General features: G+C 39.0%; 1 protein-coding gene across 5 annotated transcripts in view; it reads right to left on the reverse strand.

Annotated features, from left to right (window-relative positions):
* The window catches only part of NBAS (NBAS subunit of NRZ tethering complex), a 353391-nt gene extending 340139 nt beyond the window's left edge, over positions 1–13252 (reverse strand). For 2 of the 5 annotated variants that reach the window (XM_027621829.2, XM_027621828.2), the window contains exons 1-6: positions 12815–13248; positions 10639–10693; positions 8667–8703; positions 5998–6075; positions 5594–5641; positions 917–960 (exon numbers count right to left, since the gene is read on the reverse strand). In XM_027621829.2, the coding sequence (XP_027477630.2) occupies positions 917–960; positions 5594–5641; positions 5998–6075; positions 8667–8703; positions 10639–10693; positions 12815–12931 (379 nt within the window). In that variant the 5' untranslated portion in view covers positions 12932–13248. Of the gene's footprint in view, positions 1–916; positions 961–5593; positions 5642–5997; positions 6076–8666; positions 8704–9884; positions 9951–10638; positions 10694–12814 lie in introns of all 5 variants that reach the window. The other 3 variants (XM_027621826.2, XM_027621827.2, XM_027621830.2) reach the window with 3 other exon arrangements.
* Positions 13253–13513: the final 261 nt, after the last annotated feature.

The following is a 13513-nucleotide window of genomic DNA, read 5'->3' on the forward strand; positions in this document are numbered from 1 at the left end:
AACTTCTACTCATCCCTTAGGCTGCTTTCCAAAGTCACTTTTTCTCGACAATCTCATCTTACAGCCCTAGTTAAACGCTCACTCTGCTCTGTATTTTTCCTTCATCAGATGTGTCAAAGTTAGTAATTATATTTTGAGTGTCTGTATATCTCAAGAGGTAGGGGACCGTGCCTTTTTGCTCACAATCATATCCCTAGTACACTGCAAAATGGTTCATATACATAAATGATAGTAATGTGTGCTGAATATATCAGCAGAAGAATGATCAAATCCCAGATTATTTTTTACTAGTCTGTATCTAATCAACTCTTGATTTATAATTTTTTTTTTTTTTTTTTTTTTTGGCGTTGAATTCAAAATAAAAGTCTAGAGGTGCCTGGCTGGCTCAGTCTGTAGAGCATGTGACTCCATCTCGGGGTCAGGAGCTCAAGCCCCACATTGAGTGGAGAGAGTACATTAGGGGGGAAAAAAAAGACTACAGACACAAATACTTTATCCCCAAACTGGCAGACTTTTATTTTAAAATATTTTATTTATTTGAGAGAGGGAGGAGGAGAGAGAGAGAGAGCACATGAGCACAAGCAGGGGGAGGGTCAGAGGGAGAAGCCGGCTTCCCTCGGAGCAGGGAGCCTGATGCGGGGCTAGGTCCCAGGACCCTGGGATCATGACCTGAGCCAAAGGCAGACGCTTAACCGACTGAGCCACCCAGGCAATTTCAAATCTCTTTAAAATGTCCAAAATGGACAAAGCACAACATTTAAGGCAGTAAGAGAAATCAGTTAAGAAGTTTTAAAATTATTTTAATAGAGTCACAACAATCCTTATTAATATTAATATCTCCTCTGACATTTAAGGAATACTGTTAACTGTTATAAATTTGAAATTTTCATTTTTTCAATATTTTGGAAACTCTTACCTTGACATTTCCCAATAATAGATGTAAAATCATCTTTTGCAGACCTGCAAAATATGTATAAAATTAAGCCAACAGTTTCACCACAATACCATTTTGTTGTACTATGAAACCCCACAAAAATGATAAAATAGACAACTTGTCTGCCCAACACTAACCCAGTCCTTCTCTCAGACATGGATTTGTGCTCAAATAAGACCCTTCCATTGGTGACAATGTTTTCTTCCAACCTTATTTCACGAGAAACAGAGCTACATCCGGAATAGAATAATGTTAAGCGTAAATTAGATTAAGCATGGTCTTTTAATATGATACAGATGCATGGCCCCTCCCCAAAGGTTCTGATTCAGCAAATATGGAACAGGGCCAAGCAACAATATTTTTTAAAGCTCCACAGATTGATCTTGGTAAAGAACCATGGTATCATTGTACAAAGTTTAAATCACTTAGGGGAAAAAAGTCTTGCTTTAATATATCAAATAGCTTTAAGAAGTGACCATATTTTTTACCAGTGACCTATTTAAAATCTGTGATCTTGAAATATATACCAAAGTAATATAATTACATGTTTAAAAATGAAAATTGGTAAACCTTCTAGAAAATAATTTAGTAACAACTATCAAAAAACCTTAATGCCCACAGTTATTTGATCTAGCAATTCAACTTCTATAATAAAGTTATCCCTGGAAAATAATTACAGATACATACAGATCTCAAGGAAATTCATGCAGCTTAATTTACAAAAAATACATCCAGTAGAAGATTAGATTTTGCTAATGCACTCAATGAAATATTATGCAATTACTGTATGTGACTTGAAAATTAATATATTATGAACATCTTCCCATAAGTTATCAAGAAAATAGGTTATCAAATAGAATGTATAGAATGTATCATTAGACTAAAGATCACACCCACACACAGAAAAGGTGCAAAAAACATACAGCATTTTGGCTGACCCGTAATTTGTAGTTCTTCTTTCTTAAATACTTAACTCTTTTCTAATATTGGTAAAATGACTAAGCATCACTTTTAAAACAAATTGTAAAGACTAACATTTATTAAAATATGACATGGGGTGCCCGGGGTGGCTCAGTCGTTAAGCATCTACCTTCGGCTCAGGTCATGGTCCCAGGGTCCTGGGATCCAGCCCCACATCGGGCTCCCTGCTCAGCGGGAAGCCTGCTTCTCCCTCTCCCACTCCCCCTGTTTGTGTTCCCTCTCTCGCTGTGTCTCTCTCTGTCAAATAAATAAAATCTTTTAAAAAAGAATATGACAGACAAAAGCCAATTATAAATATTTTAATAAATTTCTTCAAGAAATTGACTATTCAGCCTCCAAGTAGAATACAGTGGAAAGAACATGGTCTTTGAAGTGAGGCTGACCTGATTTCAGCTCATCTGGGTAACCTGGACAAAATATTCAGTAGGAGTTTTATTTCCTCTCAATAAAATAGAATGGGTAATAGCAACTTCATAGCTTAGGGAAAGATTAAAGAAGACACGTATAAATACGTATAAATTAGCACAAACTAGACCTAAGTCAGTGTTTATTACTTTCATCCTTAATATCATCACAAATAATAGTTGCTCTTCTGCTGGGGAAATGGAGAGAGAGAGACATAAATTTGGTTCTGTCAAAACTTCATAAACGTATTTACTTAAGCAAATTTGGGGGAGAGTGCCTTTTTTTATGAGTCCCTTATTTTAATGCTTTTTATTGTGTTCTGTGATGGTTCCTAATTAGTCCTTGTATTTATAACAGCCCATAATAAGAAATTGTTACTTCACTATTTAGGAAAAAAGGAAACAGATATTAGCACTTATAATATGTAATTACTGCCAAATTACAAATTAAAGTAGCAATTCACAAGAAGTTGCTTTTTATTCATGTGAGCCCCACCCACAAGCAGGTTAGGGATGCCGTATCAGAGCAAAGGACTGGAGTCACCTGCCACCCACTACAAACATATTGGGGCCCAGCAGCCCTGGTATGATCTTGCAAAAGGCAGGGCTCTCTCTGAACTACAACTAAAATGTGTTTCAGCTTTGCATTTTCTCTCCTCAAAAACATTTCCTATTTATGACCCTGCTTCCAAATATCGAATAATGACCCTGAACACTAGAGCGATCTTTCATTATTGTAATACAATCAACAAATACTGACCGAATACCAGGTGCCCACTACTAGCACTACTGGAGCAATCTTGCCTTGTATGTGCTCTTCACCACAGCACAAAAACACAAACGTGGAATAGCGAGAACAAAGGTCTTAACTCAGGCAGAGCCACTGTGCATCAGGTTTACTTTGAGGATTTACCCCTGCCCTTTTTCTTTGCTAACCATTCCACATCTTTGCTCAAACACTCTTCCTTGCCAACTCTGAGCAAGTCAGTGGACTATGCCCTGTAATGCCCCCCAGCATCTGGTTCTTCTATCCCACTTACAAACACCTTACTTATTAACACATGCAAAGCACTTACAAGAGAGTGCCCAACACCATTAGCATTAGCCTATCATTAAGTATAATAGTGCTGATTTCAGGAGCATAAAGGATTGGTACCTAAACATTGAGGGGGAGGGGTGGGTCCATAGGGAGTGTGTTCCTGAAAAGCTTGCTAGTGGAATTCATGCCTCACCATATAAGATGCCTTAGATATAATAATGTTATCAAAAGCTTTTGCAAATTACACACCAGATGAATAAGATCTTGATGAGCATCACTTCCGTTGCCTAGAAATCTTTGCTCACCACTTAGTCTCAAAATACATGAGTGAATTCCTAGAGTTGGATATATGTACAAGTTTTATAAATATCTTACACTCTAACAATCCAGTAGCAAATCCTTTTATAAAAGCAAATTTTTTTTATTCTTCTCGTCAAAAATTTTATTAACGAATTCCAGAAACCCATGGTCAAACCCATCCCCACATGCACATTCTGACCCTAACACCTAAAATCATTCCACTGATGTTCTCATTTCATGGAAGATGGAAATTTTGACAATTAACGGTTATTTGTAAAGTGACACCATAAACACATTTCTCAAAAAGATACATTTCACATTACCGCAACAGAATAGCAAGTACTTGCCCATTCCTATGAACAATGGAAGTTCAAAAATTGTGTCAGCCTGATGCTTACTGATGCTGTGTTAAAAAAGAGGGACCTGCCTATCAAAGCATGCCAAATTAAGTATTGTAGTTTGGAAAGGCTGTCATTATTGTCAATCATCTCCATCCTGACAACTGTAAGAGGGATCATGAAACAAAGCCTCCACATCTGAAGTTGATGCTCCAATGCGGACAAACCCTCTGTCTACTCCCCCACACTCCCCTTGAGGGGCCCAGGTCTGTTTGGATAACTAGAAAAAGAAATTACACAAACAGAAAGCTAAAACCAGTGTGATAACAACTGAATGCTCATTATACTACGCTTAGTCAAGAATAATAAAGTATCAGAAAAAAGTTCTGACTGGTATCTAGGCATCCTGAAATTTCAGTCTCATTGCTTATTTTTTAAAAAAACAAGAGCTACACCTTGCCTGAAGAAGTAGCCTCTAATTTTAGAAATGCAACACATTTTGTCTGCTATTGGTAATTTCCCCCCAAAATTAACTAGTTTTCCTAAGTTAGTTGCTATTGTTGCTATTTCTTTCACAACTGATCTATTACTTAAAAATAAAATACATGGTGGGCGCCTGGGTGGCTCAGTTGGTTAGGCAACTGCTTTCAGCTCAGGTCATGATCCTGGAATCCTGGGATCAAGTCCCACATCGGGCTCCCTGCTCAGTGGGGAGTCTGCTTCTCCCTCTGACCCTCCCCCCTCTCATGCTCTCTCTCTCTCTCTCATTCTCTCTCTCAAATAAATAAATAAAATCTTTTAAAAAAATAAATAAAAAATAAAATAAAATACATGGAGGGGCACCTGGGTGGCTCAGTTGGTTAAGCATCTGACTTCAGCTCAGGTCATGATGTCAGGATCCTAGGATTCAGCCCTGCCTAAGGTTCCCTGCTCAGCGGGGAGCCTGCTTCTCCCTCCTCTTCCGCTTTTCCTCCCCCTCCCCCTCCCCTTCTTGCCTTTTCTCTAATAAAAAAATCTTTTAAAAAAAAATAAATAAAATTTAAAAAAATAAAGTACATGGAAAGCCCAGCTTAGAGAAGCCTTCTAGATGTGTATAGAATACCACTGAATGTCTCAAGATGACAGAATATCACTGATCTCAAGTAATATGTAATCCTTGTCTTTCACAGACTCATATTCCATCTACAGCTTTATGCCAACAGAGCAAAGTAGTCCCTACTTCAATACCTTCTTGAGTATCTGCTTCACCTGACTTAGCAGTAACCAGTCAAACAAGAGTGACTTCTAGAGTTCCGAAGACATGCCTGGTCTCCTGAGAAAGTAAAATTTCGCAGGTGACAGCAGACTGATCTGGGGAAGTAGGCCATGCTACTCTAACAAAGTATCTTTTGTCCTGTAATTGGCATAAGTGGTGTTTGACACCCCACAAAATTATGCGAGTTAATGGTAAAATCCCTTTAAATACGCCCCTTCAAAAATCTTAGTTCCCATAAATCAAGTAAAATTTTCTCAAGGGAAATTTTAAATATGAAGAATATGAACAATTACCTGATCTCTCTCAAGGGAAATTTTAAATATGAATAATATTAACAATTACCTGATCTCCACACACTGATCTTGAACAGCAGCCAAAAGTTTTCCATTGCTTTCATGGCCGAGAGAGAGAAAAAAATTCTATGTGAATATTTGCAGCAGTCTTCAACAAAGATGGAATGACTCTAAGTTAAAAATCATTTTTAAATGCTTTCGCATCTTCAATTATCCAACTTTTGACATTAAAACTAAAGGAGTATAAAGGTACCAAGGTGTACACAAAAATGATTCAATACAGGTGAATTAATACATTTAAAAGATACCAATCATATGTGACAAAGTGAATTCACATACAGTAAAATAAAAATAAAATCAAGACTGCAAGCCAAAAGACCCCAAAATTAATGTCCGTAATGAAACTTAAGTGCTAATCCCAGCAGAGAAACACATAAATTTTTAACACCTTACCTTGCAAGTACCAAATGCCAGTTTATCTGTTTATTAACCAAGCGAACCAGTCCATCAGGGAGCAAAAAAGGCACAGGGCTGAAACAACACATTAGCTAACTTAAAATCTAATCATGAAAGACACATATAAGTAAATAAATATTATAAATAGCATATAGAGCTATAGCAAGATAAGATTTTTTTTTCCATTCCAATATAAGATTTGAATACTGGTAAAGCCAAAACTAAGAGTTACTAATTAGTTACCTGAAATTTGACCACATACATATCTCTTTTTCCAGAAAAACATGGCGGTATGTTCAAATACATAAATTTTATGTCCTTCCTAAGGAAAAGATATCGAAGATAACAGTACCATACCAGAGTAAGCCTGCGAGAAACCCTTCCTGTTACACACACCTAAAAATTGACTCATGTCTAACAAATTCTGGTATACAGCTAAACTCACAAGAACGAAAGAAATCTTCAAGTGCTAGAAATGAAAGGGGAACTTGAAGTTCGAATTGGGTACAGGTACAAGAACTCAAAACAGGAGGTAACACCTGGCACAGGAAAGGAGCTGAAGGGCATGGAAAGAACAGCTGAAAGGGAGACTCCAGCAAGGCCAGCACCTCCCTTGACCCCTTGACATGACTGCACTCCATGAGAGGAGGAAGGACTAGACAAACCTCGCCATGGGCGGGGGGGGGGGGGGGGGGGGCGCATGCGTTGTTCAGGAATGTCATCTCTGTCTGGAATTCGGTCTGTGGGAGGATGGGAATGAAATCCCCTATGAAAAAGAAAAATCTCAAATCTTTACTACATGCAAGATCAGACCGCAATTTCACTTCACTCAAGTGGTGTAAGAATCGCCAAGCACAAGCTCACAATAACATCATTCACAAAAGACAGGAGGAAAGGATTCACCGGCAGTGTACAAGCAGATACAACAAATCAGGAGCAACGAAGGGCAGAAGGAAATCAAGAAAACAGACGGAAGGGGTGCCTGGGTGGCTCAGTCGTTAAGCGTCTGCCTTCGGCTCAGGTCGTGACCCCAGGGTCCTGGGATCGAGCCCCGCATCGGGCTCCCTGCTCCGCGGGAAGCCTGCTTCTCCCTCTCCCACACCCCCTGCTTGTGTTCCTGCTGTCGCTATCTCTCTCTCTCTCTCTCTGTCAAATAAATAAATAAAATCTTTATAAAAAAAAGAAAGAAAAGAAAACAGATGGAAAAGAAAAATAAAGAAAACAAGCTGGTGGGGAAAAAAAAAAAAAGAGGATAAAAACCACCATGGAAATTAGAAAACAAAAAAGTAGGATAAAAGTATCAGTAATAGACATTCAGCATATTTATGTTCATTTCTAAAACACAAAATATTTTATACCATAGTTACAGAAATATTATAACAAAGATATGAAACTTTGCATGTGAACGATACCATCAACTGAGGATGATAATTTCCTCCCGTGGGGAAGAGGGGTGGGGGGCAAGGAGTTGTAACATTTTGCATAAAAAGAGAGAAAAGCCTATCAGAACCAAACAGTAACAACTGCCTAATTCACATGCAGATAATACCACAATAAACTTGTTCTGACTTACAAGGTCTATAATTCTCAGTCTGTTTATAATACTTAATAATTAAAAGAAAAAAAAATTTAAAAGAAAAAGCTACTTGAAACAAATATTCCCCAGAAACCTTTAATTACTATAAACTCAAGAGCAAAAACTGAACTTTTTTCAGTTAACTTTATGTTACCTATGAAAATAACATATCGGAAGATTAAATAATCACTTCATGGCATTGACCTATACTGACGTATTTTCTGCCCACACTTCCCTAAGATGTTCAGGACTAGCAAGCTAGATCACCCAGTGAGCTCAGGAAGAACAGCCAACCTCTTAAATACTCCTCCCCGTTCCTGCCCCTCCCTCAGCTCTTATCTCTTTACCCTATCATACTGAACACACACCCCAAAAAAACAAAATTAAATAAGAAATTAAATTTACACACACACACACACACACACACACACACACACACACACACACACACAGCAGAAAAACATCAGAGCTAATCCTAGAGAACAGTCAAAGGTCTCTTTTATAAAACTCTATTATCTCCGGAGCTTTTAAGATTAGATGTCCTTAAGGAAAAAACAATCTGTGTTAAATAAATCTATAAAACAATTCCTATACACCTGTCTAAAAGCAGAACTATATCATTTGTCAGAACGATCATTTCTTTGTTCCTTTTAAGGCTGAACACTTAAACCATGCCTAAAAAGACTTTTAACACTCAAAAGAATTAAAAAGTACACAAGAACTGAAACCTAAAGGAACTTCCTTGATACACAGCAACTGAGTATTGACCATAATAATTGTTGATACAGTAAGAACAAAATTGTTTTTAAAAAGCTCCCCAAGCATGTGGGCATTCAAGATAAGGCTGAGAACACTCATCAGAGAAAGCAGAAGTCATCCGGAGATATTCTGACTAATGACTAAAGGACAAAAATTACCCTTAAGTCGACTGAGATACCTTGTCAGTGTATCAACTGTTTGAAAAGGTTTACTTCATTCACCTGAATGTCAGCATCTGTATCACAATCTGGGACTGAATTCTGAAAACTTAAGTCCTTAATAGGATAATATTTGCATTTGACGTTCATATTGTTCTCTGAAGGACACTTACCTGTACCAGATGTACTGGCGTAAAAATAATAAACGATCTGTAACAAAAAATAGCAAAACCAAATATGAATCAGCTATTCTTTAGGAATCGCTTTCAATTAGTTTCAGTGACCATAAATCTAAAATATACTGCAGACTGAACCATTAGAAAATATGGAGAACAAAATTCTTAAAATAAAGGTATATAATCTAATCTACACTATAACTTTTATAAGATCATACATTTGTGTATGTTAAGTCCCAAGTTTGTGTTACTCAAACCTTTGAAGTATTTCCTAACAGTACAAAAAGGAAATGTGGGAAATGTGGTTTGAGATGTGGGAAATGTGGTTTGAAATGTTAAATTCCACCAAAGACTTTGATAAAACCAAGGAGTAGAAGTCACCCTTTAAAACCAAAATATTTGTATAAAAATTAAGATATTATTTTGTACTTTATAGCAAAGGTTTAAAAAAAATACCTAAAATGCACAAGTCCAAGGAAAACAAAATCTCTAACACACTGAAAATAAAGGGACACCTCACTTAAGTAGAGTCGGGAGACTAGAAGGGGGAGCAGTACACTCAACATCAATTATAGGAAGAAGTGTCAGTCCTCAACAGAAGAATCATCAACAGGAAAGTATCATCAGTTATAGGCCCCAAGAAGGAAGAGATGTACCGATGTACCATCACACTGCCGACAAGAAATGGACTCCCCCTGCAACTCAGGCGGTAAGAAACCATCATCACCTGAATGCTTTACTTCAATGGGCTTTCATTCAAAACAACCCCTCCCAACTTCCTCCTCCAGAAAATAATGTTCTTCTCCTCTGTTAGACTTGGCTATAGTTTTACTGTAACTTGCTTGTCCTGAATTGCAAATCTGTTATTCCTGAATAACCCTCTTTTGCTGGTAAAACAACTGACAGTTTTACTTTTAAGATTAACTACACTATAGACAAATGATGCTTTATATGATCTCATTTAAACTGTGTATGGGAGTGTGAACATGTAGGTGTAGATCAACGAAAAAAAGTCTGAAGGGTAACAGATTTTCTCCAGGTGGTAAAATGAGAAATTGTTCATTCGAATTTATAGTTATCCATATTCTCTGAATTTCTCTAAATGAATTTTATTACTTGTGTATATTTTCTAAATTATCAAAATTTTAAAACATATGTCACAATGAAAATTGAATATGCTAGTGCTTATAAGAGAAGATAATTTCAAGTACTTAACTCCTTTGAAACTGAATCTTCTTTGTGTAAGTAGCTCAAATTCACCAATTATTACAAGGATGAGCTCTGGAGCCAGAAAGACATGCAGTCAAATTCCAAATGAGTGCCTTGGACAAGTTTCCTCATCTAAAAACATGAAGTTGTAACAGCACCTAACTTGCTGGTCTAATAAAGGATTAGATCAATAAATATAAATAAAGTTCTCACAGCACCAACGTAATGCAGCCAGTGCTCAAGATTTTCTCAGATACTGTGAGCTCATATGCAAACTTTGTCAGGAGTTACATGAATGCTCTGGCTCATCAAATTTTTAATCTGAATAACTCTGACCAGATGTCGCTGAAACATCACGTAAACCACTTAAAATTAAAATATACACATATATAAAATTAAAATCGGGTAACATGTATGCTATTCATTTTTATCAGGCTCTATAAGTCTAAAGAACATTTTAAAATTGCTAGAGTTTTGGAGACACCTGGGTGGCTCAGTCAGTTAAGCATCTGCCTTCAGCTGAGGTCATGATCCCGGAGTCCTGGGATCTAGTCCCACATCAGGCTCCTTGCTCAGCAGGGAGCCTGCTTCTCCTTCTGCCTGCCACTCCCCCCCTGCTTGTGCTCTGACAAAGAAATAAATAAAACTCTTTTTAAAAATAAATAAAATTCCTAAAGTTTCAAAAACAGCAAAGTTATAAATGAAATGAAAAAATTATCTAACTATTATCACTGTAAAAAGAAAATTAAGCTATACTTACCTCTAATCGCTTTTGTGACAATAAAGGATGCACCATGTTTTCGGTTGCCTCTAGACTGCAATGGGAAAAAAGAATATTACATTTGAGAATTTTCTAGTAATATTCATACAATATGTAAAGTTACATTTCTTTGCTAATACTCAGTGCAGGGTACAAGTTACCAGTATTTACAAACCGCTATTTAGAAACAAAAGAAGTAGAAGCAGGACTGAAAACAGTGAAAGCAAAAGTAAACACGGTGGAATTGCAGGCATTCATCAGGACAAAGGACAAGGATTGAAGCTGGAAACTCAAACACCAAATATCGAAACACCAGTCCAGAGACAAGAAGTCAAGGGCAAAGACCATACTGGTTGCCAGTTCAGCAGTCTACTTGGGTGGGTTAGAAAGGCCTATAATTTTTTGCTTGCAGGAAAAGTGCTCATATGGATTAATAAACTCGTACCTGGAGACAAATTTGAGTATTTGTTGTACACCCACAGAGAAAATGCTACTAACACGCACACTGATATACAACTGCTATATTAAATAGTTCCTAAGCACAGACTAAACAATAAGCTAAACAATAAGCTGAACAATAGCAGGCACTACAAATAAGATGTACTAATGTGCTGTTAAGAGAGGAACATGGACATACAGTAAGTGCAGACAGATACAGCTTAAAAGCACCGAAAAGGTATTTCATTACACAAACATGAATTGATTATCCACTGATCAATAATACACAATTTGGTCCTGGGGAGGGTTATAAAGATGAATCAGATGTAATCGCCCTCCAAGAGCTTGAAGTTGGGCAGGTGAAATCAATAGAACCAAAACAAAAACAAAACCAAAAAAAGTGCTATGAGGTTTCGATGTAAGTTGACTCTATACTTTTTTTAATCAATTTATAATGTTAAGCATTCTGAAACATTCCTGTAATTAACCAGTGGGTGCTAAGGAGTGAATATGCAACCTTTTCTGACCAATAGCAGCAGCAACAGCCTCCTAGTACATACCCTACAATATTCACATTGTTCAAGACAGAAACTAAGTATATACTTGAAAAACAATATGTACAGCATGAAAGAATACATTATTCAAGAATTCAAGACAAGCAAAAACTGTAATGGAAAGGACGTTAAAGAAAAACTACAAACTTTATAGATAGGAAAATGAGCAGTTTCTCCAGTAAAGAAACGGGAAAGATGTTGTAAAAAAGAACTCCTATGTCAGGACTCCCCGATCTTTAATAAAAGTCCTTTGGAATCTTGTTGCATCCTCGGAGTCTAAAACAATGACACTCAGTAAATATGTTGAATAAATGTGGGTTCCTGGTTCCTACTGTTCACCTTGTGCCGGGAGGCCCCTCTCTACACAACGACTGAAAACCCTAAGGTCCAGTTAAGGTTACCAACCCCTTGACCCCCTTCTTCAGCAAGGAACCCAACCCCAGGTCAGCAGCTCCTCACTCTTCCCTGTCGGGGCATTTTGTTCATACCACTATCACAGCGCAATTATACTAGGTGACGAAAAAGGTTTTACTGGATGGTCTGCCATCTAGACTGCAGACACTACCTAAGTTACCACCTTTCTAAGCCCACCGCCCGACACAGTATCTGGGACGTGGGCGGACACACACGTACATTATCTGGGACACGGCCCGACACACGAGCATATTAAATGCTTGCTCACTGAAATAACACAGGAATGGGTGCAGTTCAGCACCAAGGAGGGGTAAAGGTTTGATGCCGCACTCCACGGCGGCCCTCCAGATGCTGAGGTGACTGTAGGGTCCTGGAAAGTTCTCCCACTGCAGATGAGGATCAGCCCTGGTCAGCTCTTGCCTCGCCTCCCGGAAAGGACCACCGAGAATCCCGGCAGCAGCTGTGCCTCCCCTCCAAATACAGGCAGTGAAACTGAGATCCGGAATGGGAAGGTTCGTGCCCCAGAGCCCGAGGTTCTGCCCCGACGACCGAATTCGGAAGCCCAGGAGGAACCCCAGGTACCTCCCGCTTTAGGGGACCCAGACCCCGGTTACAAATCCGCGGCGCCGTTGCCAGGGCGACAGCACAAGCGGCGGAGCCCTGCTCCCCCTCCCACCCAGCTCCACTACCCTACGTGGCTCCAGCTACGCGGCTCTGCCCGGACAGCGCCCGCGCCAAGCTGGCCGCAGCTCTGGAGGGGCCTGGTTCACCTGTACTTCTGTCTCCGAGGGCCACTCGGTGTTGATCAACAAGTCATAGAGAATCGTCTCCTCCTCGCTCTCCGCGGTGGCTGGACTCACAGCCGGGGCTGACTCGGAGGCCGCCATGTTCGCCCGCGAGCCGAGCAACCGAAGCAGCGCCACTACGGCTTCGCGCAACGGACAAACTTCCCAGGCCGCTGCGGCTTCTGAGTCACAGGAAGGGGCCGTGGTTAACTGGGCGTGGAAAGGAAATGCTGGATTAACCCTTTCAAGAGTAGGAAGTACAGTGACTCTTGCCGGTCAGGGGTACGACTTAGGTCCTAGCCCCGGGGTACCCCTTGTTTATTAATCTGCGTGAGATAAACAAGTCTGAACCCCTCCTATCCAGCCAGCTTATATAAAACAAAGATGGTAAAGGATCTAAGATGCTAGCTTTCATTTGCGTATCTGTAGCCAAATACAAAGAAAGAGTGCAAACAGTGGTTTTTAAATAAACACCAAAAATTATGCAACTCAATAGATAAAGTCAATGAAAGGTGTCAGAGGAATGATGCTATAGGAGCTCAGAAAAGGCAACAAAATTCACAGAGTCAAGAGGAGTGGAGCTTGTCTTTGGTCTTTAACATTAAGTAGAATTTGAATCAAATCGAGGTTTGGGGAGAGCATCTCAAGTCAGGAGGAATGGGGTGAGCAAAGACAGGCAGAAAA

This window comes from Zalophus californianus, chromosome 8, assembly GCF_009762305.2.
Source record: "Zalophus californianus isolate mZalCal1 chromosome 8, mZalCal1.pri.v2, whole genome shotgun sequence".
In the NCBI taxonomy this organism is placed as follows: Eukaryota; Metazoa; Chordata; class Mammalia; order Carnivora; family Otariidae; genus Zalophus; species Zalophus californianus.